General features: G+C 39.0%; 1 protein-coding gene across 16 annotated transcripts in view; it reads right to left on the reverse strand.

The window, feature by feature from the left end:
* LOC100749771 (neurobeachin) overlaps nt 1-25481 on the reverse strand; it is a 418748-nt gene that overhangs the window by 7022 nt on the left and 386245 nt on the right. For 13 of the 16 annotated variants that reach the window (XM_033321947.1, XM_024369154.2, XM_024369153.2 and 10 more), the window contains 12 exons: nt 15811-15928; nt 12232-12334; nt 9199-9314; nt 4798-4910; nt 4584-4724; nt 3093-3212; nt 2858-3010; nt 2698-2770; nt 1590-1774; nt 490-709; nt 329-409; nt 86-253 (listed from right to left, as the gene is read on the reverse strand). In XM_033321947.1, the coding sequence (XP_033177838.1) occupies nt 86-253; nt 329-409; nt 490-709; nt 1590-1774; nt 2698-2770; nt 2858-3010; nt 3093-3212; nt 4584-4724; nt 4798-4910; nt 9199-9314; nt 12232-12334; nt 15811-15928 (1591 nt within the window). The remainder of the gene's footprint in view (nt 1-85; nt 254-328; nt 410-489; nt 710-1589; nt 1775-2697; nt 2771-2857; nt 3011-3092; nt 3213-4583; nt 4725-4797; nt 4911-9198; nt 9315-12231; nt 12335-15810; nt 15929-25481) is intronic. The other 3 variants (XM_024369159.2, XM_024369152.2, XM_024369151.2) reach the window with 1 other exon arrangement.

Consider the following 25481-nt stretch of genomic DNA (forward strand, 5'->3'; position numbering starts at 1 on the left):
AGATCTCCTGTTTCCTTTTCTCCAAACTTTGAGGTTCCGCTTTGATCGTATTTCAACGCAAATACATATCCACAAGCCTTATTACCAGTTTCAGTAGAAAATACGCGGAAGCTATTATCCCAGAAACCACACGCAACCAAGAATCTACTATCCACTGTAGTGACGAAGCAGTTACTCCTTATCTTCAACTTCTGACTGAAATTGTCACCCAAGTGACGACGTAACGTGGGATTCGGACTATTCGCTGCTTGAGCTATGAAATATATTGTAGGAATTTTTATATTACTCTTTCCACGGAATATTTCTTACTATTCTTCGTTATACTTACACAGAACAGGATCCATAGACAATGGTTGATTAGCAGCTTGTGCTTGTGGAGTATCTGCGTAACTTGGCGATTGCACAGATGCTATAAATTATTTCACATGTTAATAAATTTTTAAGGATTTTTAAGGATGATAAAATGACAAATAAAATTAAAATAAATACCTGCGTAGTTGGTGTTCCATCTGTTGACAGCAAATTGCTGACCAGTAGTGACTGTTACGACGGATGGTAAAGGTAATTGAGGATACGTGTTAGCCGAAATATGACAGATCGGCGAGTTCGATGGGAATTTGATGGTCATACACACATCGTCTGGGATACTCGAAAACATCATCGGCGACTGCAACACGGTTGGCAACGTCTTGTCAAACATCGCGGTACTCTTCTCGTTCGGGACGATTGAACAGAAAGAAAAGCGTGCATTGTACGCTTCTGTAGGTAGATATATATATAGTGACTCGTTGTTGAATGATTCGAGGGTGGCTTGGTTAGAGATGTAGAAGATGCAATTTAGTATTCTGTTAAGTATGCTAGATGTTGCATTTTTCTAAGTTTTATCATACGTTCGGTGCGGCTTTAAAATGATATAAATCTAGTGTAATTTTTAGCTACGAAATTTCTTTAATATTGATCGTACGAAATAAATTATAAGGCTTCTTTAAAATAACAAGTTAATTTCTAATATTGAAAAGATCGTATCCTTGGAAATATTCACATCATAAAAATTGTTCCTTTTCGTTTAAAATTCGTTAATTGATCATTTGTTTTAGTAGAACACATGAAGTTTGTTATGATATAATGAAAAATAGCATATTTAAATCACATTGAAGCACAAATGAAAATTGCATTAAAATTTTAGACACTTCCTTGCGTAATAATTTTGTTTTAGAACATAGGTACTTCGAAGGGAAAGAGTATGCTTTGACGCTAAGGACACTATCTAACAAAAACCACAAAGGTACCGCATGATAAAATTTAAATGATAGATCTAAACTATCAAACTCTAAACTAACTCAATAAATTTATGAATTCTTCTAGAGATTAGTACTACTATTCTAAAACTAACAGAATACTTTTAAGACTTCACATCCTTATTGGAACCTATTGATTTGTTAGTCTAGTTCACAGAGATTTTTTGCTCCTTTTTCTAGACATATTACTTACGATACATTGCACACTCTTCTTATTACATAGTTCTACGATGCTAAACAATGATTTGACTATTGAGAAGCATGACGTATTATGAAATGAACATTGTTTACCAAATGCATCGCCGAGCTTCTCGGAGGATGCGGTTCCATTAAAAGTTGCGAGGGTGTTTGACCGAAGTTTCGAATTTGATTTTCTATGGCTTCTCTCATAACTGGATCGGTTATCGTATCTAGATCCACGCTACCTTCGTACGTTAAATAGTAGAAAACGTTCGTTGCTCGAACAGCTTCCGGACCTAAAAGAAAATTCGCGGAAAACATTTTTAAGGAAGGAAAATTTTAGTTTCCAATAAAACATTTATGTTTCTAACACGAATTAACTTAAACAAATTTTCATTTAAATACAAGTTAATCAGCCACCTATAATTGTTGTCGTCACAGTTTTTACAGAGCAAATATTTGTTTATTCTACAAAGAGTTGCGACCATATTATCTCCTTGTGATTCAGCACTAAATAAATCTGATGACCGCTTGAAAATACATCTTTCGTGTTCCTGAACCATTAAATTTAATTTTAACACCAAAAAATCTATATATTTTCGCGTTGCATATCTTTCAAGCCGCTACCGATTGCTCGTGGCCGGTATATCCGGTTGCCTGTACTCTCGTGCAACCAACTGTAAACGTGTTGCGTATTAGGGGTGGCGCGCATTGTCGCGGCCGGCACACGTGCCTAATTGGTTGGGACAAGACCGGGAGGAAGCTAACTAAAAACTAATTCCTTCCATACGCGCGGTGAGCGCCGGCACCCGCTGCCTCCTTGGCGTCAACATCTTCGGGGAAGCGCCGGATATAGAGGCGCCACCGGCAATTACCACCGGTGGAAATCTAATTTGACTCGACCACGCGTGTCCCAACACCCGGTCTAGCCTACTACTCACACCATTGCACGGATATCGCGTTGATTCCTTCGAAAAATTTACGCGGAAAAATTAATGAGATTTTGTAATACTTTCTATGGATTCGAATTGTCTTTCTTCTTTTTTAATAACTTTATTTTTGTAGCTCATTTCTGATTTGAAGTATTTGTATTTACAGCAAAGTAGATATTGAGGAATATTTTTTGTAAAATGTTATGTTTTGTTGGCTATATTTCCTTTTACATAATTCTTTTAAAGAAGGGTAATCAGATTAACATTGTAATATAGATTGGTCTCACCTTTCTGCTTGTAGCCAAATATTAAATCAATCCACTGGTGTAATTGACAGGACACGAATTCTGACTCTAGAGCCTGTAGCAATTAAAGTAATAAAATATAGTTTGCCCGATACGTGTTAAAATATATGCATTTTAATTGAATAGAATTTCTTGAACATACCATTCGATTGATTCGTATAAATTCTTCCGGGGAAGATGCCCACGGAGGTAATTCAACGTCACCAACTACACTACCATCTTCTTGCCTACCTAAGCGATAGCGATTACTGTTCACCAACATTTCCGGTAGGAAGAAGAACTCCGGGATTAATTCCTGTTAACGAATAATTTATTATAATAGACAATAGATGATAAAAATTAGTGAGCGACTTTAAAAAATGAAGCATGGAACAAACCTTGACATCCGAAGTGTCGCGTTGGCAATTCTTCCAAGATAGAGCGATCGAGGAGAACAGCCGATTAGGATGATCGAATTTGCCACCTTGTAGAGCCAAGAACATCGTTGTCATGGGCTCCTGAAATACCAAATTTTATCGTGATAAATAATTTGACATCCAAATTCTTCGTACGTCCAAATTTGAAATTCTTTTGGCATTCAATAATTGATTAAAGTCGCATGATTTTTTCTTCCTTCTGATACTGTGCGTTAATTTTAATCATTTTATCGGAACAACGTCACTCTTTAAAATCTTCCATCGTATAATGAATCAGCATCGAATTCTCTAAAAGTTTTAGAGTCACGCATTCTCCCACGACCACTAGCAAAAAGTCCTTAAACCATCATGCGGAAAGACCACTGAAACGCTACTTTGTTATATGGTTTCGCGCTTAAAGTCCTATCCGTCGTTCATTTCACTGACAGGCTGATGAATGTTAACAGAGGACCCCCTGTGATCGGCGAGAGTTTCACGCGTAGGCGTCGAAGATACAGCCGTGATTTACAGCCCTGTCGGCGAACGAGATTTTCGACAAGATGTGCCTGGAACGTTTACAATGATCCAAGAAACGAGCAGTTTGAGACTGGAACTATCTCGCCGCACCACAGGTCGATCGCGACCAGGGCGTCGAGGGTGCTCATGGAAACGGGCCCAAAGAGACAAGAAGCGGTGCAGTTATAAAGCAATAAATTGTTTACGATGCAGTATATCCTTACAAGGAACACCAGGGCGTCTCGCCAGTGAAACAACAGTAAAACCGCTTATTGACGATTTGTATGTAAATGCGTGGAAATTATGCTTGCTCGTTCAAGCTTCACCATTTACATGAGATTCAATCGCTATCGAACGTGTCGCGCGCGTGTATGCGCAATAACTATCATTGAACGTGCAATGGATTATACTAGAAGCAGCGATAAACCGAGTCATGAACGTAAATGCTATTTTTTTCTTGTCTTCATTTTCTCACCACTTACTCGGCACGCTAATAATAATAAAATTAATGTATCTAATCGATGAAGTAATAAAAATTATAGCGATAAGCGGTGAGAGGTGTACTTTTACGCGTATCCTTGGAATGGAAGAAGAGGGAGAATCTGAGGAAATGCAGCAGAAAAGAAATGTACACATTTAACGGGAAGGCGAGCTTCGTTGCCTCTAGGGCGTTTCGACGCCTCCAAATTAGTGTGTAGATATGTACTACCGAATGCGACAAAATTTATGGCTCAAGGTGGACAGGTTTCTAAAATAGTCAGCTGGAAAATCGACGATTTCGTCCAGATATTCCGCGTTGTTTTAGAAGCGTTCGTTGATAAATTGGGAATACATCGCGTAAGATTGAACTCTATTTACAAAATATCGAATTAAGGACGCATTTTATTTAGACGAGTGGTAAACTTATGATAAATAGAATTTTCTTAGTCGTATTAAAAATAGGTATTAAACACTTACCACACGTATCATCCAGTTCAAAACAAAAGCAGCTGTGGAGTAATGTGTGCCATAGTGGAACGGCGGTATACTGTCATGCTCCCAACTTTGAAAGCGTTCCTCGAAGTAAGCTCTTCTACTTGGGTTTAACGCTCCGATTGGCTGAACAGATATAGCAAAATTTAAGCACCACACGAAGTATCATTTACATTCGTAATATATACGTGTTTTATACCTTTGATAAATCACGATAGTTGCTAGGCAGACTGAGATCGAGTTCTTTCGTCTCGTAATTAGTCAACACCCAAGGGAACACAGGATACTGGTTCAGATCATTGTAAGTTCGACCTAAAATATAACTTACACTTAATCTATCGCCATAAAATTTCACACGCGATTCGTTTATTTCTATAAAAATTATTAGATATATATTTCTATTCACTCGTTTGATTAGATGGCTTAACATTTAAAATATTAAACCGTCATTTTTCTTCCTTTCGCCTATCACAATATCTAATGGAAAGCTATACAAAACTCGAAGATCGAAGAAATGACTTAAATATCATTTACGATGTATCTATGTATGGGACTCGTCCCATATACCAAAAATTCTCGTTTAAACGAGGCCAAAAATAAATAAGCTATCATTGGTGTATTCCTTTTAATGCGCATAATCACCGGCCTAATTTTTTGTTGTGCTCAGCCGCGGTCACTCTTCTTTCTTGCGCCACCCTCGCACTAGAACGAATGACAAAAAGAGGAAGAGAGAGAGAATGGATGCATACTCGTAGACCCTCTAATTCTATTTTTACGAAATGCATGCCACAGTTCCGTAGGGTGCGAGGTGCTCCGTTTAGTAAGCGCATAACTCAGAGCGTGACGGCTAATCGTTCCTGAAATTGTCACTTCTGGAGGTCTCACTCTTCCACCCCCGAAATCCCATTCCAAGATGCATTAGTGACGGCAGCGCGGCTGCAAGAGAACCTGACTTCGTCTAATCTCCTCCCCTGTTGCTAATTAAAACCCGTCAGCAAGTTTGTCAGGCGAAGCCTATCCTCCCACCCTCTTAGACCTTCGCGTCGGATCGTTTACGCGAGCGTTTAATTCGTACTTCTTATTTCGTTCTGCTTGATCTACCGATCCGTCAACAGCTCTTGAGCAGCGTATATCTTCTTCAACGAATAGCGAGACATTCTTTTTATTATTTTCCTTTGTTTCTCGACATTTTTCACTTAATGTATGTGTGTTTATGTCGAAGTGAAATCATAGTCAGATAGATAACAATATGGTGTTAATGGCGGAATGAAAATACAGAGGATAATTTATAGGGGATGCGAAGACGAAGATTACAAACTTTCGTGAATCTTCAAAATGCCGATTCGGGTTCGAGATAGATCTAATTTTGCTTTCTCAATTATTCTTTTTCCCATTTTTCTAATCAAAGAATACTATATTTGTTGAATAAACATCGACCAAAGGAAACCTAATTCCAATATATTAAAGGAAAAGTTACAATCTCCCATCACACATACAGACACAAGAATAATCATGAAGTCTCTGAAGAATCCGCTGATTCGTCTCTAAGAACTGCATGAAGTACTCAATTCGGCTTGTAACAAAAGCAACAGGAGAGAAGCGAAAAGAGAGGAAAGGAAAGACTCGGCGGCAAAAGTCGGCAAGTGTGTGCACAAGACTCGGCCACAATGCATCGTAAATCGTGACGCTGCACGACCGCCGGTCGGACGTAAATAATAGTAAGGCCGCGTTATGCATCAAAGTGATTATTAATGGTAGCGTCGCGGTGAGTGAGCGCTCTCAGAACGCTTCCCGACATTGGAATGCCCGCGACACGCGCGTCCCCTCTCGCCTTCGCCTCCCTTTGCCCTTTACTTTTTACCTAACTCCAGCTCCGCCACCCTCGTCCCTCGCAGAACAACGTTATAATAAGTGCTAGCCGCGACGAGAGGCTCGTTTTTAACTCACCACTTGCCGAGATTTAAAGGGACACAGGTCTACGTAGAAAAATTGGCAGGAAGTCCTGCGAAATGGTTTCAACTCGACGACTATTCGCCTCGTTACGCTGCTTGTCTCCCATTTGCTTGAAGAATATATTTTGAGAAACTATTTAAAGTGATTGTTAATTAAATATTGATGTTTTCTTTTCTGCAAGCAAGAAAGTTGATGTTGGTCTTTAACATTGTGACTATCGGTGATAGCGTTTTGGTTTCGATCAAATTAAATGAAATAAATTATCGATCAAATATCCTCGTGTATCTGCTTTTCTAAGTCCGATAACGTACTGTTATTAAGAACACATAATTACTTATAGTCCGATTACAATGACTATAAGACTAGATATATTGAGATCATTCAAAGAAAAGTTTTTCACTTAAGAACGGCTCGTCGATTAAAACGAGATAGGCATCGCGATCTAGAATGGTATAAGCGGAAAGTACAATTCACAGGAAACCTGAAACCCAGTATAAGCATTCCACCGTGAACACTCCTTTCTTAAGTACTTCCAATGCAAAATTTGAACGATACAATCCATAAGTACCTATTGTTCGACCGCAAATACTACAAGTACAGAACCAAGCAACGCGACGTGTGTGATATAGTCCATACTAGAAATTCCGTTTTATTTTGTTCGGACTGTATTATTTATCTAAATGTTTGTATATATCTTAGCACATGTAACCATATATATTTCTCCTTGCTGTATACCCGTATTTAAAAATCTTCACGATAGTTCCAGCAGAAACCACATTCACGTTATTCAACGCTCTTATTAACTCTCCCTTTTCAGACACACATATACTCGTACGATTAAAAAGAAGTTCAAATCATTTTCAAGCAAACAATTAATTAAAGAAATTCTCCCCGGCGAACATCAACAGGAAGAACGCCGATGGACCGGTGGCGGCGTAGCCGGCGGTGTGTACACCCACGCGAACCAGCTTGCATCGGGACATGCAGCCTATCATATTTACATCGGCCCTACTATCATTAATTTTTAATAAACCGATGCGAACAAAAGCAAATAAAAAACAGGAATGGATCGTATGCGGGAGCCTGGCCGCAGGACCGGTTCGTTTTCGCAACGTGTTCTCCCGCCGGGCTTTGCCCAATTGCATTGCGCTCGCGATCGCGCGCGCCCTCCGCCGCCTCCTCCTCCTCCTCCTCTTCTTCACCCCTCTTTACCCTGTTGGACTATTTATTCGCACAATTAATATATAACGCTCGTAAATACACGGTCACCCTCCGGCGTCTAGCGGCGTTTCTCTTCGATGTACAAATAATTACGCGTCCACGATGATCCTCGTCATTAGACAGGCGATTCCAATGCGCGTGCGCGTGAGCAACCGTAAAATTTACGTTTACATAATTCGCGATTGCATGTGCTATCACTTTCTTTACGATCAGTTTTCCCACAAGTAGATTGGGACTCGAGTTTTGTATAATTAAAATTTTATGAATCGAAGTTCTTGCAAATTTAGAAATATAGGGATTTGAAAATCCATCGATAGTATTTGATATACCAGTACTTCTTTTATAGCGGATATGCTTATGGAAATTTGGAAATAAAAGAATTTGGAAATTTGCTGGTAGTAGATTGTTGTAATTATTATGAGTTTGGAAGAAATGTTCTGTCATCGACACTTTCCAAACGCTCGAATCTTTTGAACCTTATCTTCCGCTTTATGCTCGCTAAAAATAGAAGAACATTCTAATTTCTAATTATAAACATCGTTCCTCCTGTGAATACATTATCCTCGGATGATTCCACTATCGAACGTCACGCTATTAAGCTTTCCTATCACTTCATCAGACACCACGCTACGTTTTTCGTGACAAGTACGCTGCGGATGTTTGCTACTTCTCGAGACGGCTGATCAATGTGATTCAGTAAAAAAGGTAAAGGGACCAACGTCTCGAGTTTCGTGATTTAGATTACGACGCGAACGCACAAAAGGGGCAGCCGATATTAAACCGACGGAGAAACAAAGGCGCGGCTTCCACTCTGCGTAGGGAAGCGGAGAACACCGGTCCCTCGGGAGAGGATTACCAGGGCCCACGAGCCGGGGATTACTCGTATGGGGTGGTTAACGGAACACGGAGCTGATTGAGAACATCCCTAATACACCGCGACAGATTCCATCCGGCCGTGTGCAGCCATAGACTCTCCATCTTTTTCCAACTCATACTCTACTATGATTTCTCTCGTTCCATCTTATCTGAACCGTGGCGACGTGATCGAACAACTATCGACCATCCGCAGACGTCGCATTTTCTTTCCGCAACCCGTAAGCCGATATGATTTTTTAGCCGTTGAACAACTCCCCTTTTATCACGGTTATTGTATTGGTTTTTACGTGGTGAAGTGCTTAGAGGGTTTCGTTGATACCGTTTTTTGATGTACATTTAATATCAAATGAGATATCACGTGTGTGGACGTGTGAACTTTTAGGTTTTGCTTTATTTTCTTTTTTCCTATAATTGGATTCCATATCATATTTTTATGAAGATTTTTACGATTATAATCGATTTCCATACTTGCGAAACTAATCAGTGTAACTTTATAATATATGTGCGAACAGAAGCTGAGAAATGAAGTTTCGTATAAATTTCTACTTACCAGCAATGGTATTCAAAAACATGAGATATTCGAAGTTGGATATTTCTCTGCGCTGCCACTTTTGCGTCATATTAGAGCTTCTCATTAGTTGTCGAGGTGACATCATCGACGCTCTCCTGCAAAAATAGGACGAATTCTAAATATTCCTGTTAGAGAACTCATCGATCAAAATGTCGAACACGATACGTTTGTAAGATTAATATCATTAATAATAAGTTCATATTGAGAGGAGGTATTACCGATGACATAGATTATTATTATCCTAGAATTGATTATCCTTTATCCATCGTTGCAAATGATGTCAAAACCGGTGTAACAACTTATTCACGATTGTAGCGTTTGATACACACTATGTTACATACGATAGATGAATTAATACCTGTCTAACTAAATTTACACTATCATTGATCCATCGAAACTGCAACTGTACGATTGCTATCGGTTAATACGACTTTATGAAAAGTTATCTACGTGGATTTATACATAGGTATGTTGTTATGCGAGACTGACTTAATGATAAATTTATTTGAAATCAGTATTGCGAAATTGATAATGAATTCTTCTGAATAGGTTACTGCTATGATAGATATAATTTTTTCATATTGTTTACGTAATAAATTAATGGTCCACCATGTATATACGCATCTGGACAAGAATTAGTTTCATCTAAGATTGATTTTTTAGATATCAATATTTCTAACAATTTTGCTTCTATTGTAGAATCATGACAGCATTCGTATTTTCTCAGTTTGCACGAATTTATCTTTTAATCCTCTTACTTTTTTGTCTTTTACTTTATTTTCCTACCTCTTACAATCTCCAGCAATTCAAACAGCAAAAGAACGAAGCAATTGAATAATGAAACCTTCTAACTAAAACTGAGCTGTCGATTAATTCTGAAGAGGCTCTATCCAAGAACATAGATCGATATGTCTGTATAAAGGAAACCTTATACGTATGTACCTACTCTAATCTGACTTTTATTTTTATCCATATCATTATTTATTATTCATTGCTTATAGATGGCTATAAATCGTCGTGAACGAGAAAGCATCTAATACGAAAAATAGTATAAAGTAGCGAAGAATAGCAAAATAGACATAGAGGTAAATTGAAAATCATTGAACATAGTTACTCGAAGAAAAAGTTTCACAAGGTAATTATCCGCAAGAACAGTCGGTCTCGTTTCCTGAAGATACAGTTTGGTGTTGTATATTAATGCTATAAAATTCAGCAAGTGCGTTTTACGAACGCGAGTATCACTGATTTAGGATTTATACGAGAGACTTTAATAGACGGTACGCGGTGGACGACATTAAAGGAGAGAAGCATCCGACTGCAGCCGGATGTATAAATTCTGGCGTTGCGTACATTAATAACAAATCTTGCGGAACTATGAAAATTTTCCATCCAATGTGAAGTAATAAAGACGAGTCGTTTCAGGAAACATCAGAGATGTAAGATGATTATTTCACAAAGAAAAATAAAACGATCCTATTTTCAAACTGAAGTCTGACGAGTCACATAGATTCAATTCTGCAAAATTGCAATTTGGGAAGTTCGAAATTCTTAAACTAAATTTAAATATATTTAATTTTGCAGAGAGTAGAATCGTCTCGGCTGGAACTGACTTGTCTCTATTAGCTTTCAATCCTATAGTTTTAGAATCTTTTGGTTAAGAAATGTATGAATTAACGGGTGAACGTATTATAGATGTTTTTGAATTCAGAATTGAGAAACGCAGATATCTATTCCAAATGCACGAATGACTAATCCTGAATGGAAAAGTCATTTTTTACAAAAACAAAATTCCTGATTTCCAAGAAAAATCGCGAATCATTGCCAATTATCTTATCAACTCATATTAAAGGCAATACAGCGCTTCGATACGAAGGCGGATTTATTTTTCCCGCGACGCGAGCGTGCTACAGAGCGTCACGACGCGGATGCACGTCTTATATACCGGCGGATTATTTTTGTTGGCCAGGAATCTCCCTTGGATCAGACGTCCGACTCGGCCTCCGTATATTTATGGCCGGCGTATCCTTCTCGTCGGTTCTCTTTCTTTCTCCTTCTCTCGGTCCCATGTATAAGAGAGCTTTAATGGATGGATCGAAACGCGGATACGCGAACCTCTGTTCTCGCCGCCTGTCCTCGTCCAAGCTACAGGAGTATTGGTATCGAGATAGGATCCTTGTCCCGAAGCTCGACCGCGATGAAAGCGCAGGGATCTTCGCAACCGTTTCGACGAATCGACCTGCCTCTCGTTTCTCCATATTAATTCGTTGTCTGAAGTGACCATTATAATACAGTACAACTGCATTTATTGCAGTAAAATCTTAGTTAATGTCTGATTAGTTGAACTGGATCTACTTATCCAAACGTGAATTCGTATTATTCAAAGGAGAAATCATGGACAGTACGAGGAGTCAATCAAGTTGTATTGTATGAATGGCAATTACACAAAGTATCGTAGAAGAGGACACACATCCCTTGTTTTGTTCTTTTCTTCCGACTGAATTTTACATGTAGGATAATTTGCTAGAAATACCTGAAACAACTGCTTGTTTCCCAACGAGTTCAGATAAATTGGTTTCCACATTCCGTAATTGTCCTTCTTTTATCTCAAAAACGCTCACATTTAATTCCTACATCAGCTGTAACAACCGCGAATCCTAACAATAAGATAACTTCCACGACAAAACAAAGACGACTCTCCCAATCGTTTAATCGTATAAAGTTCGAAATAAACCAACAAAACTATCGACACGACGATCAGGACATCGGTACGATCGACATCTAGTCTTCGAAGTATGTATTTCTCAATATAATTCCAACATCGAACTCTATCGTTCGATTCATCTTAACGTTCGGGCTCGAACAAGAAAGGGCCGAAGATCCGGAGCCGATCGCGAGCGGAATCCCACAGAAGGGGACAAAGAAAAGAGAGGAGGAATGCGACGAGCGTGTTTCTCGAGACCTCTAGATCCCTCGGATTCAGATGGCGGCGAAAGGGATTCGGTGGTTCCTTACCTAGTCTGCGGAATCCCGTATTTGATGCCCACGCCGACTCGCGGTAGCGCCTTGATCACCTTTTTCACCGTCGGCTGGTCCGGGAACGCGAACAGGATCGAGGCTGTGGACAAAAAGGCGTTAAAGTGCGGATTATAAGCGAAGCCAATCCAGCAGACAGGCCGTGTGTCAATCATTCGAGGAAGGATGGCAGGCGAGGATGCGTTTCTTACTCGCATTGCCTTGGCGGTCGGTTCTTCTGCCAGGAAGGTACCTCATACGGAATTGTCTCGAGTGTTACTGGCCTCTAGGAATTAGGCTAGGATGATGCATGGTCTGGTTCGGGAGAGAAATAAAGTGATAATTTTTGGAAGGTGCGTGGAGGTAAGGGTGAATGTTGAACGAGGAACGCAAGGATGGCAAACAGATTGAAATTGAAAAGAAGTATTTGAAAAAGAGGGAATCGTGAAACTTTGTATTTTAAATTTAAGGATTTAGATACTGTAAGATGAATTTAGAAAGAGCTTGTACTCATCTGCCGATTAATTGAATTTTAATCTTAAATATTTCTGTTCTACATACCAAATATGAAGATCAAACGGGTGAAGTGTAAAACTCGTGTCTATTATGCGTACGTATTGTTCATGTGTTCCGTTAATTGATTCTTATTTTCGTTATAACATATACAGAAAGCTGTGTAAATTTTGAAGTTCCTCGTAATTGGGTATCGCATTCAAATTTCCTTCCGAGCAAACAAAAATTCTTTGAAAGTAATAGAAATATTTAAACCACTAACAGCGTAAATTGTTTCCTGTTTCATGCAATAATATCATTGTTCCATTATACTATAAATTACTACGGGAAGTTTAGATACATATTTCTGCTAAACCAAAGGAAATGATTCATCGAAATGTACCTCGTGCTAGGACACGCATGGTAAAGGCATTTAGAACGAATTTAGTAGTTGGTTAAACGTGGAAATATGAAAAGGGAGTATACGATGGACTTAATTTCACGGCTTTAATAGCATCGCTGAAGCAGTCTCGTGAGTTCAAAGAGTAGCGTGCAAAGAGACAGTTACCATAAATACTTGCCGGTAATTTATGTAACTTCGAATACAGGGTTGGAATATACGAGTCGGTCTTAATCAACGAAGAAGGATAGTAAAAGGCGCGATCACAGAAAGGCGCGGGAATCAAAAAATTTCTTGACCTCATTTCTTCGCCGTGTGAATAGCGAACCATACTGAATACATCTTATAGCATACACCTCTTCTGTGAAAAACATAAAAACATTGAATAAGGCAAAACTTATTTGATAATTGTTATCCAGAATACACGTTGTATGAAAGATTTATGCCTTGAGAAGTTGAACGTGTTGAAGGTTGATTAATAGTCGGTCATGGTTTTAGATAAGATAACTTTCATTTGGTTATATATGACTCATTCATAATAATGGTTTTAGAGAAGAAAACAATCTGCGAATTGAGTAATTCATTGTGTATTTAAATTAAATCCTGGAAGAGATGAATGTTTCCTTCTGTCGATTTCATATTTTTCTATAATTAAATCTTAAAACATACAAAATAATATCCATATTCTATGTATTTACTGCTATTCATCGTATTTATCGTATAAAGAATATAATAAATAGATTCACAATGCTGAGAACACTTATCTAATTATCAAATCCACTGAACACGTCATGATAAAACAAGCATATTACATCAAGATAATCTCGCCTGCCCTAAATCGGAAAAATTGACTTTAAACCTGTATTCAATATCAAAGACCACAGACACTTCCTACCTAAGGAAACCGCAAGATGATATTTCCCCAATCATTTTGTCCAGATTACATCTTTTAAATATCCGTGAAAGTTCCACGAAACTATTTTACCATAACGTAACTCGCTCGTATTTCTTTTCTAATCATTCAAAGATTTATCACAAAACGATAAATATGATCAAATCGCGCATCGGTTAACGAGAACGCCAATGTATGCGTGTCCGTTTCTACTAATTTTTATAACGAACGACGAACACGCGCGGATGACATTCCCCCGGTTCATCGAAAGTCTGGGGGATATCAGATTAGAATCGAGGAACGTCCAAACGTGAAATTTATCTGCGGCCAAGAGAGAAATAATCAGCGGGATTGCGGGTCCAACGGAGCTCGCAGGTATACCGGTAATTCCTACGGCGCGTTTGTTCGAAATGCGCGCACCACCGACGAACCGACGTTCGAAAGAACGACAACTATATTTCAAGTGAAACGCTACGTATCCCGATGCTTCGCCGTCCTCTAGGAATGTTTTAACACCTCCTTACGAAACCGAGATAACGACGGCTCCGCTTATTTCTCCTATTTGGTACTGTCGTAATTTTTCTTTACTTTCTGTTAGTCTCTTCGAGGATGAAAGGTTTTCTCTTTGTACGTGTGTCGCGAGAAAGGGATGGCTAGAAGATGTTAATGATCGAATAAGAGAATTATTACCAGTGAGAATGTGGAGATATTGTGAACTGAAATTCGAGAAGTATTATTAAATGCGTGGAATGTGAAATAACGAGTGTATCGAAGATTGTCATTGTGAAAATATCGATACGTAATATTTATCTACATTTGTAGAAAGCGTGATAAACGAACTTGAAGATGATGGATTTTATGACGTTTCCTATGCAATAGCAATAATTAGGGGTAATTATTAAAATACTTATGAGCAAGGACAGAATTAAATCGTTCGAGTACATTTGATGTAAAACTGTGATATTCATGGTGTACGCCGCAGTCCTATAATTTAAGAAATTAATTCAAGATTAAGTAAGAAAGATAGTTGGAATTTCAGAATCTGATCGAGATCCATTTGCGATTAACGATATAAATGAAGAGTAAGTAATAAACATAATGAACAACTATAATATTAATTACTGCGAGTGCAATTACTGCATTTGATATATGTTAATGCTGCTTTTGCGTAATATTCATAAAATATGTAAATTGTTTGTGATATTCCTAACACTAATTAATACGTCCATACCGTTTCAGTTATTAAGAGTATCAAAGTTTGTATGATTTTAATATCTTATATTCAATTTATGTATATTGATTAGGACATTCGACCGCAATGTGCGTATTTAAAAAAGTCTGGTTATTTTCAAAGTTTTCGACTGTTATTTCGAACCTAACATGCCGAAAATTATCGCGAATTTTCCAACTAATTTTGAACATCTTTAATTTACACAGCTTCCTCGAAAGTTCGTATCTCCATGGCCACGAAACTAAACCAAATGCGCTAAACTAAATGCATTCAAATGTTATGCATATTTAAAAGCAAGAAGCGCAGCAGGTGTAACTGGAATTGGTTGATAAATCGGTATCGAAAAAACGGATACCGTAATGCGGGCGAAGATATTTATTGCGTAAAAAGTAAACGGGGGTGCACACCTCGCGGCGAGCTCGAAATTCCGTTTCCATTTTGCCAGATTAGATCACACCGTGTGAAATAACGCAGGCGATCGAGCAAGAAACGGAATGCGCGTCCTTTCGAAAAGGGCCCGCCGCCCCCTTTGAAAACGAACGAGACGAATCAAGCACGACTTACTTCGGCTGGCCAAGAAGATCTCGATGGCGACGTTCTGGAGCAAATAACGGCGCGAGAATATCGCGCGCACCTCCGAGAAGTACCATTTCCCGTGCAAATGGTCGCAGTACTTGAGCACCTGAAACGAGAAACAAAATTAAAAAATATTTTTCTTTCCTTTAATGTCGATGAAATATTGTGTTAATTATACATATAGTTCATTATTTATTATATTAATTATACACATAGTATAGGAGAATATAAAACACTAGAAGCTCGCTTATTAAAACTATAACCAAACATAATTTCGACTGAAAAATTATTAAGCAAATGTGCAAAATTCATCTAAATTACTTTTCCTCTCAAATGATTCAGATAAAACATCGCATAATTCATGATTATTTATCACGATAAAAATATTTTTATACGTCTTCGAATGTCTTCATTAAATCCGTAAACCTTGTTAAGAAGCTGAAAGTGAAGAAGTAATAAATCCATGTTACGATTTATGGGAATAATAACATTCAGGTTCACATTTCAGTGCCTATCTTGCACAAAAAATTCTTGCTTTAGGAAACCATCCTTCATGGGATCACCTCAACCGCGAATCCGGAATAGCGATTCAAATAAATCATGTTCTTCTGCAATTTTCCTTTCATACTCTTAAGAAAAGAATGTTCAAACTCTCAAAATTCTTTCGTGTACGGTATATACGAGTAAAAAATTACAAGAATGTTACTGTTGATCTTCACAGATTTCCTTCATAAATAGTAATATTCGTTCAAAGGGTGAATTTACCACCTCCTTCGCCAATCAAAGATCAACAAAATCGCAGTTTGTTTCTATGCAAACATTTCATCCCTGTGCAAAACTTACCTCGAACTCCTTACAAAATCCTTCTCCAAACGAAACATTAATTAAAACCTTGGCCTCGTTCAAAACCACCGACGTCCACCCCCAAAAAGTGTAAGCCTAATGTACCTAAATGTACCTATTCCACTGTGCTGAGGTGGAAAACGGTTCTCTGGAAGGAATGCGGTGCCGATTCCTTGTTTTTGAGACTTAGCGCGATCGTAAAGATAAACGCGCGTATTGGTCGAACGTGTGACATGTACGAGCAAAACAACGTAACGTTGCGTTACGCTGAGCGATAGAGAACACGATTTCCCTTGCTCCTGTGCAAAGCTGCTTCCTTTCGTCTCTGTGTTAACGTACTCACAGACAGAAATTTTTCAAACGAAGCCGAAAGCTATCTAAGCCTCGATCCATAACCACCACCCGGATGGAATGATCGGATTCATATCGAAAGAGGGACAAAAGTCGGGGTGGCGATCGCATGGCTGACCGTAAGTATGCAAGCTGTATTCAGTGAAGTGTGATGTGATATAGTGAGACCGGTGCCGGTCGCAAGATGGCCGTCATGGTAGGAGGAGCCTCCTGCTGAGCCGGGAATCGATCCCAGGACTTCGCGGGCTTGCGCTCTCGAACGAGTCGTGAACAACTCGTGGGCGAAAAAGGGGGAGGGTAGAAAAAGGACGAGGCTGACGGCGGCGGGTCCGTACGAGGACGGAGAGGAAGCAATTTACCGGGACGCGGCTAACAGGCCTTTCAATTTTTCCCGCTTAACGAGCGCCGCCGTCGCGATGTCCTCGTGCGCGCCAAATGAAATTATCCTCGATATAACGCGGAATGAGCGCGGTCAACCCGTGTCCCCAACATCGAGATCGTATCTGTTTGATGATTCGACGCTCGTCGAATTTCTTGTTCTTCGGTGGTATAACGAGAACTTGACCGAGCGATGGGTGTTACCAAGCAGTCATTGAAATTAATGCCACGACTGGATAGCTTGGTAGTTGGACGAGAGCGGGAAAAGTTATTTGATGGCCGAGGATTTTGATGTGTTTTGTACTCCCTGGGGTGCTTCGTCGGCGATGCCAGAAGAGTATAGGTATTAAAAGCAACGTTCCATTAGGTGGAATGCAGCAGATATTTGTTAAGTAACTAAGAGAGAATCGTTGGTACAGAAGCGTGAAATTAGGGAGGAGTAAAAGTACTTGTACAAAAATATTAATCATAGAAGAATTAAGACGTTGGTAGCGTCAGGAGTTTTTCTTTTTCTTTTTTTTTTTTTTTCTCGCTAAGTATTTGCTTAGCTTTGAAGTTCCAAGTTGTAGAATTCTACGTTTTCTCGCGGTACGATTGTGCTACGTGTTTCGCAAATTGCTAATGCGTTCATGAAAAATGGTCTGCCAATGAATATATACAAATAGAAGTTATTCAAAAGTTTCATAGACTTTACTGAATTCTATTCAGACTTCGTATCCAAAAACAAAGTTAAAAAGTTAAGCTACCCTTATATTCGGTAGTAACAAAGATAGACGTCTAATGAGCGTAACGCAAAACAACAAAGGATATCCGACACACAAATAGGTAAGTTTCCTATGAAGAGCAGAGAAGAGTGCTCCCTACGAGACGCAGGAGATCAAATAAACACGGGAGACGACTTTAGGGTGCAACGCACGCACATGGAAATCTAATTATTAGCACATAAGCGGTTCGAAATCTCCAGGGACCATAAATGTCGCGTCAACTCGGAAAGATTAAGTAGAACGCGTGCTGCTTGTATTAATAACTCATTAAAGAACTTTATAATATTGTCAGGAAGGGTTAATTATTGTCATCTATCGTGAGAATTTTTAGAAAATAACAGAAGATTATTATATGCAGTTATAAATGATAATTCGAACAAATATTAAGTTAAATATGTAGAGCGTTATAAATGTGTAAGAATATTTCATAGCGGAATCCAGTGGATTCCATGCGCGAGATTGTAAGAGAAGTCGGGGGTGGCTGCACAGAGCCAACCCCTAAGAACGAATGCGCAAGCTCTTCGCAAACATTGCCAGTAACTGATAAGAACGCGCCGTGATACGGAATTCATTATTTGGATGGTTGCAATCTGGCTACAGATATGACACGCGTGCATTCTATGTTATCTCCTGAGATCATTTTCCTAATATTTATGTTCTTTAGAAATACAATGTTTTCAAAACGTACAGAACCTTTCGTCTCATGGCGATGTCACTAAAGATTGCATCTCTTGGCTACTACAAAACGCACAAATCATCGGTAATAAAATCTGTACTGATTTAATCTCGAAATCTCGCCAGCTAAAATCTCGCCGTTTCACAAAACTCATCAATGTCACGAAGAATTACGCGTAAAACAAACATACACAGGTATATGTATAGTTCCCATAACGCGCGCCACTAAACAAACTTACCCCATAAAACAAGAAAACAAAGATTATCCAGAAAACACTTCGCCACCATCATTCACCCAAAACACACTCTTCCACGGCAGCAACGCGACCGAAAAGTGAGTCGTTAAAATAACAGGCACACCCCTGTTCCAGCGTATCACGGGGTGCCAGCAGTCTCGCGCGACTAATATGTTTACACGTTCGATGAAGCGTCCACGGAGAGAGAGAGAGAGAAAGGGAAGAGAGAAGATGAAAAACGAAAAAGGACGGTGATCAAAAAGAGCTGCGTCTCTGGCAGAGTGTCAAGTGGTGCGCGATTAGTGTTCCCCGTGCGGCGTTCATCTCTCAACGAAGCGAAATCGTGGCTGCGCAGCAGCGTGCTTCGACAATGGGCGTCGTGATGTAACAACATGTGTCGCGTTCACAAGGGCCCCTCGCTGCTCGCCTCTATGTACACCATAGGGCACCATAGAACCACGGATACCACTTAGCAGCCCGGTATACAACAAACAGATTAAGCACCGGACAATAATAGACCCCCCGTCTCTCTTCGGCTGCATAGGTTCTCGAACACCCTCTTGATCGTTCTCGTGGCGCGCGAACCACTCGAAATCACGATAGCTCGAACAAAACATGGGAGGCGGAGAGGATGGTGGTTTATTCGATTCGGTGTATATGCCTGAAGTGGCCTGATCATTAATTATACGCAGCAGCAACGGGGATGAGACTCCAGAGTTTTGTGTTTTCGGTTCTTCTGGAAAGTTAGCACTTGAGAGATGTGCATAGGCATTTTTTTTTTTTCGTGAGAGAAGAAAATTTTTTTTGAGAATATAGAGGAATTCGTTGAGATTATATTTGTTTTCCTAATGAGTTTTGCGTGGGAAAGGTGGATGCGAGAAAGTAAAATCAACTTTAACTTCGTTTGTTTTATCGAAGTAGCGTTATTTTGGACACTATATAAGCGTAAGATTAAAATCTTTTATTTCTTTCTCTTGTATGACGAACACGGTAGCCATAGTAACATGACAAACGCAACGTCAGTCGTCAAATTTCCAAGAAAGGTTGTGTCTACTCCATTCTAACGACCCTCGTTTCGTGAACGCGTCGGCTGATGCGTCGAAAACGTTCGAGAACCATCAAGACCATCCACTGCGGCAATGAGTTATACGTGCCACCTGCGTGTTCTCATACCTTTATTACCGTATCTCGCACGAGATAACGCATCGCGGCATCCGGCGCACAAAGGTCCCGGTGATGCAGCTAGTCCTGTTGCCCCTAATAAACGTAGAATTGCTACCAGAGAGACAAAGCAGTGTCTCAACCGACATCCACCGTGAATCCAACTCTTGAACAAGAGACGTTCCTTTTGAATTTTTGCATAGATGCATTAAAAAGCATAGTTTATACGAAGACTTCTTGAAAGTGTTATATATCTTATAATTTCTCTGCTATGTACTTCATTTATCGCTTTCTGTGATCTGTCGCTTATTTTCGAATCGCGAAGTTATTATATTTTACACTGGCTTAAGAAGAATTAAAAATATATTTTACCTTGAAAATTTTAAATTATAAGAATAAAGAACATCACAACCGTTATTCACAATAAAAAAAAACTGGTTTCAAACGATGTACCAGCATCACGCACAAAGTAATACAGTAGTTAATTATTTTCCGAGAAAATATATTCATTTTCCAATATCTGTCGACAATTTATCGTCGAAGAAGGTTGATTCGTGAACGGAATACTTTCAAGTACCCGACTTGGAATGCGGATTCCTGTCTTGTCGTCAGCCTCGATGAAAGTAATTGGACAGAACGAGCCGAGCTAATGGCGCTCGGTACATGCCGAACGACGACATTTCTTCCTTTGATGAACCCATATCGGAGTGTGGGGATATTACAAAACAACGCATAACGCTATTCACTTCGACCGACAGATGCGAGTAGACCGTCACTCGATTTGGACCAGTACTTCCGTTACTGAACCATGAACCATTCACGTATCGATAATCTGGTCTACACGATCTTTATTCGATCATTACACGTTTATTAACTTAAATTTTTTCGTAAAGATTCGACTCCGCGTAAAATTGTATTGGTTGCAACTAATTTATTTTAAGTAGTACTTTAAGATTTTTTAAGAGTAGTATTTTAATCGGCTTGGTGGGAAAATGGTAATTTTTTTTGTGGAAGGTCGATAGTTTAAGTAAATTTGCAGCTGTGTTTCAACTTTGATGATGGATTTCGTTTGATGGCGAAATAATACTAAGATTTCATAGAAAAATATATTCAAGCGCTAACGCGATATATTACTACTACTCATCTACTTACAAGAAATGAATCTATAATTATAATCAAAATCTCCAAAATATGCAATTTCAAAAGTGTCAGCGCAGAATACTATCAATTTAATTCAATTTTATAGAAATCCAAGAAAATCTATTCCAAGTATTAACTAAACCAATTAGAATTTGTCGAAATCCCAAATGAAAATTATAGGTAATAATAATCATAATTTCCACCACAAGCCTCTGTCAAAATCATACAGAGTTTCACTTCCTCGTCGTGGTGATTTCACACACTTAACTGTACACTTGTATTCAATGTGTTATCTGCGCAAGGAATTTCGCAATTCGCGGTCGCTGTTCCGTTCGTGCAGATCGAATCGAGAGATCGGTGTTGGTTCACGTGTCATTAACCAAGGAGACCGTAAAATACACGATGGAGCTCTCCAATATTGCCGGCTGTTGGAGCTCGACGACTGAGCTCAGGATTATTCGAGGATTACGCGAGGATGTTCATCCGAGCTGATTTACAAGGCTGCCGTCTGCGTATACTTCAATTCGGCTGGCTGCCTCTTGCAAAAAGGGACTTGTCGTCGAAAATCTTATACAATGAGACGCCACGTAATAAGAGACTGTTCGAGACTCTTATACCTGTCGTGTAAAACGAGCCTTCGTAGTAGTATGTTTTGGCAAACTGCATTCAACTAGGATTGCTCTTTTGGAACTTCGATCTTTTTGGGCGCGATCGGGACATTAGATATAGTCCAGTGAATAGTGCAGTCGCTGGAAACGATCCTCGAAAATTTTACTTGAAAGTTTCGCGAATACCGAAGGCATTTTGTAGTGTTGGAAATATTCTAGAACTCTAAAACATAGGGATTTAATGAAGATGTTAAAATAGTAACTGTTTGTACAAGCATATAGGTATTTTTATATATATATCATTCACTTTGTTACTTATAATTTGATCTTTAAAGATTCATATAAGTTCGCGAATAAAGTACGTGTTTAAACATGAAGATCGGTTAATAACAATGATCTTTATTGCGTCAAATACGAGTTATTAGTATGAAAATGACATTGAAATCGTAGAAACATCGATTATGTATGTCTATTTCAATACGCTATGGCAAAAAGAGTAATAACATGATTATACATATTTAATATGTTATTTTGTTCTGGTTACGTTGTGCAGTAATTGATATCTAATAGGAATTATTTATGTAATGCGTAATAGCAATACAATTGCAAATATATATGTATGTCTTTTGGACGAATATTAATCAGGATATGAAATTTAGATTTTCACATTGATTGTGATTAGGTAATATACCTATTTTCTCTCTACTAATATGCTCTCTACTTCGGATTTAAAAAACAAAATTAACATATGATGATAGAAGTTTCTAGAAACTTTATTGAAAATCCACACAAAATGTAATATTGTTCATTGCTGACATAAGGCATTCTATGATTTATGAATCCCCAACTAGTGACAAATCATATTACAATCAAAACATTCAAATACTGACAAGTTTCAGAAAAAGACAAGAATTCTCTTAAAAAAAGTTCATTACACATTGAAATTTATCCTTTAGCCTAATAGCGGTTCAATATAATAAAAACCTTTGGAAATTTTATGTAAAATAAAAATCGAGAACTCCAATATGAAGAATACAACATGTTACTCTCACAGCATATTTTTCTACAATTTTCTTTCAACCACTCGAAAAGCTCTCTCCACTACCAAAACATCATCGAATGAAAGACACGAAGGCATCATTTCGAAACTGAACCCAAGTTATCTTGTTGGTGTACAAATAATTCAGATTATAAACGAATTACGTCGAAACGAGATGATGAAAGGCACGTTTAGGGCACAACGAGACGCCGGGTTCTGCATTAATGCGAGGGCTGATGTAGCAGAACGTTTGACCCCTCGTCTCGCGCGAAAACAGCGCCAGAGTAAAAGACAGGGTGAGATCGAAAGGGAGAAAGAGATACACGTGCTTGACTCATGAATCAAGTCGTATTAGCGAAGGCATAGCAGGCCTGGTAGGTACCAATCTACCACTCCAACTTCGAGTAGATTGGATTTCTGAACTTTATTCGATTATCTGGAAGCGAAGCGGATAGAAACGCGTCGTTGAAGGTTTCCTCCGACTATTGTTAGAATACTAGTCCTGTGCGTCTTCGTGCGTGGAAAGTAATCACTAGTGATAGAGTAAGATTCGCGAAAAGATTCTTGGTCGTTGATTCGATTGTTAATATGATGTTGAATATTTTCGAGATTGGAGACTTTCTGGTTGATAATATCAAGATCGAGGGAAACAAACTTCCACGTAAGAATTTTAGAAGTTAACGTCCTATAAAATTACAGCACTCGAATTAAAAGAATTTATGTGAAATACACAAAAATCTTAAAACGGGTACATTTAGATAATTATTAGTAATATGAACCCTTAAAGTACACAAAAAAATATTATTTCTTTCGATAGTTTATACCATAAAAAAGATAAGTGCTAATACGCTTATAATTAACAATTTTACTAAAATATATAGTTTGTGACCTACCCCGAATACAGAAGTTTTATTAAAAACGGTGTCCTATTCTAGAACTTCTAAACCAGAACGTAGGTACATCCATAGGCGCTAAACCTTTTTAACACCACCCTCCAACTAAGAGCACCCTTTTCAACAGCACCAAACATTCAACAACCCCACCATTCATCAAATAAAACACCGTCTCCAACAACGTGTCTCTAGATTTTCCGATAACAAAAGGGTTAAGGAGGTCAAAGAAGAGAATCTCCGAATCTTACCTCGTCATACGAAAGCTGTAATCTCCGGAATCTTATGGGACGTTCGACGTATGGGATATCTCGGCGGGTTATCGGTATTTTTGGACGCAGGTATTCGCGTCACGAGTTTTTACGATCGACGCATAAAAGGAAAGCGGTGCATTTCACGTTGGTGGATCGCTACTCTTATTCAAAAACATCTGCCAGCGCACCGCTGCCATATTGCGGACCGCGGGGGCTGTTTTTGTTATTCGCGAGCAAACAAGAAAACGAACACAGATCTGCTTCTTATTCGGACGTCGAACATTCAAATGACCCTCACGATGGAATTATCGGCTCGAATGATCGTGCGTGGAATCCTCTCGCGATCTCATAGCCCGAACAATGCGTTCTTTCGCAACTTGTTTTTACCCTAGGAATTTATTTCCAGGGACAGTCGATGGATTGATACATCGCAGAAAAGCGACGATGTCTCCTTGACATTAGGAATGGAAGAACAAGTGCCAAGGCATTATTGTTTTTTTTTTCTACTATGTTTATGCGTCCTGCTGTTTGACGGGACAATTGTATGTATATCAACGTTCTCGATGTGCGCTTTATGCGTTTCTTACGTACACTTTTTACATTGTGATAGTTCATGGCTAAATAGCGACGGAGTTTCAGGTGAAAGCTGAGTTAAATACGCTTTATGGGTTCTACAAATATCTTAAATAGAATATATAACGTGCAAATGCACTTTAAACCGAATAAAGTTATATTTAATGAAAGAATTAACAGAATATTTCTGACTAAAAGGATGTACAATTCTTTCGAAATAGTAGACCATCTTAAAGAAGAGAAGAAGATCTCTCTACTAGCTACTCAAAACCGGTCAACTTTAACCAATCGGATCTTTAAACGTATCGTAGCCCAGCCAAATCCTCCCCAAATTCCACTCGATATTTTGAAACTATACAATAACTGCCGTGTAATCGATACATTTCGTTCACTGTCCACAAAATTCTATCCGGACTATGTACCGCATTACCTATCCCCTTAGACCACCCTAGAGATCCTGTGTCATGTCCCTCGTTAACGACGAAAGAAACCGCGTAAATAACTAAAGCGGGATGAAGAATTCGACGGATCGAAAGGGCGAGAGGCCGTGACGGTTTGGTGTGCGCGGTCGGTCGGCACCGGGTCGAGACAGAGAGAGAGAGAGAGAGAAGAAACGACAGGAGGCGTGGCAAAACCGCGCACACTCCACGTGACCCTGTCGTTCCGGAAGGCGGGACTTCGGGAGCCGGCACACAATTACAAGGGCAGTAGAACGGGCTGGTGGTCGCCGGTGCTCTCTCTGTCGTC

Source organism: Bombus impatiens, unplaced genomic scaffold (assembly GCF_000188095.3).
Source record: "Bombus impatiens unplaced genomic scaffold, BIMP_2.2 scf_0543, whole genome shotgun sequence".
In the NCBI taxonomy this organism is placed as follows: domain Eukaryota; kingdom Metazoa; phylum Arthropoda; class Insecta; order Hymenoptera; family Apidae; genus Bombus; species Bombus impatiens.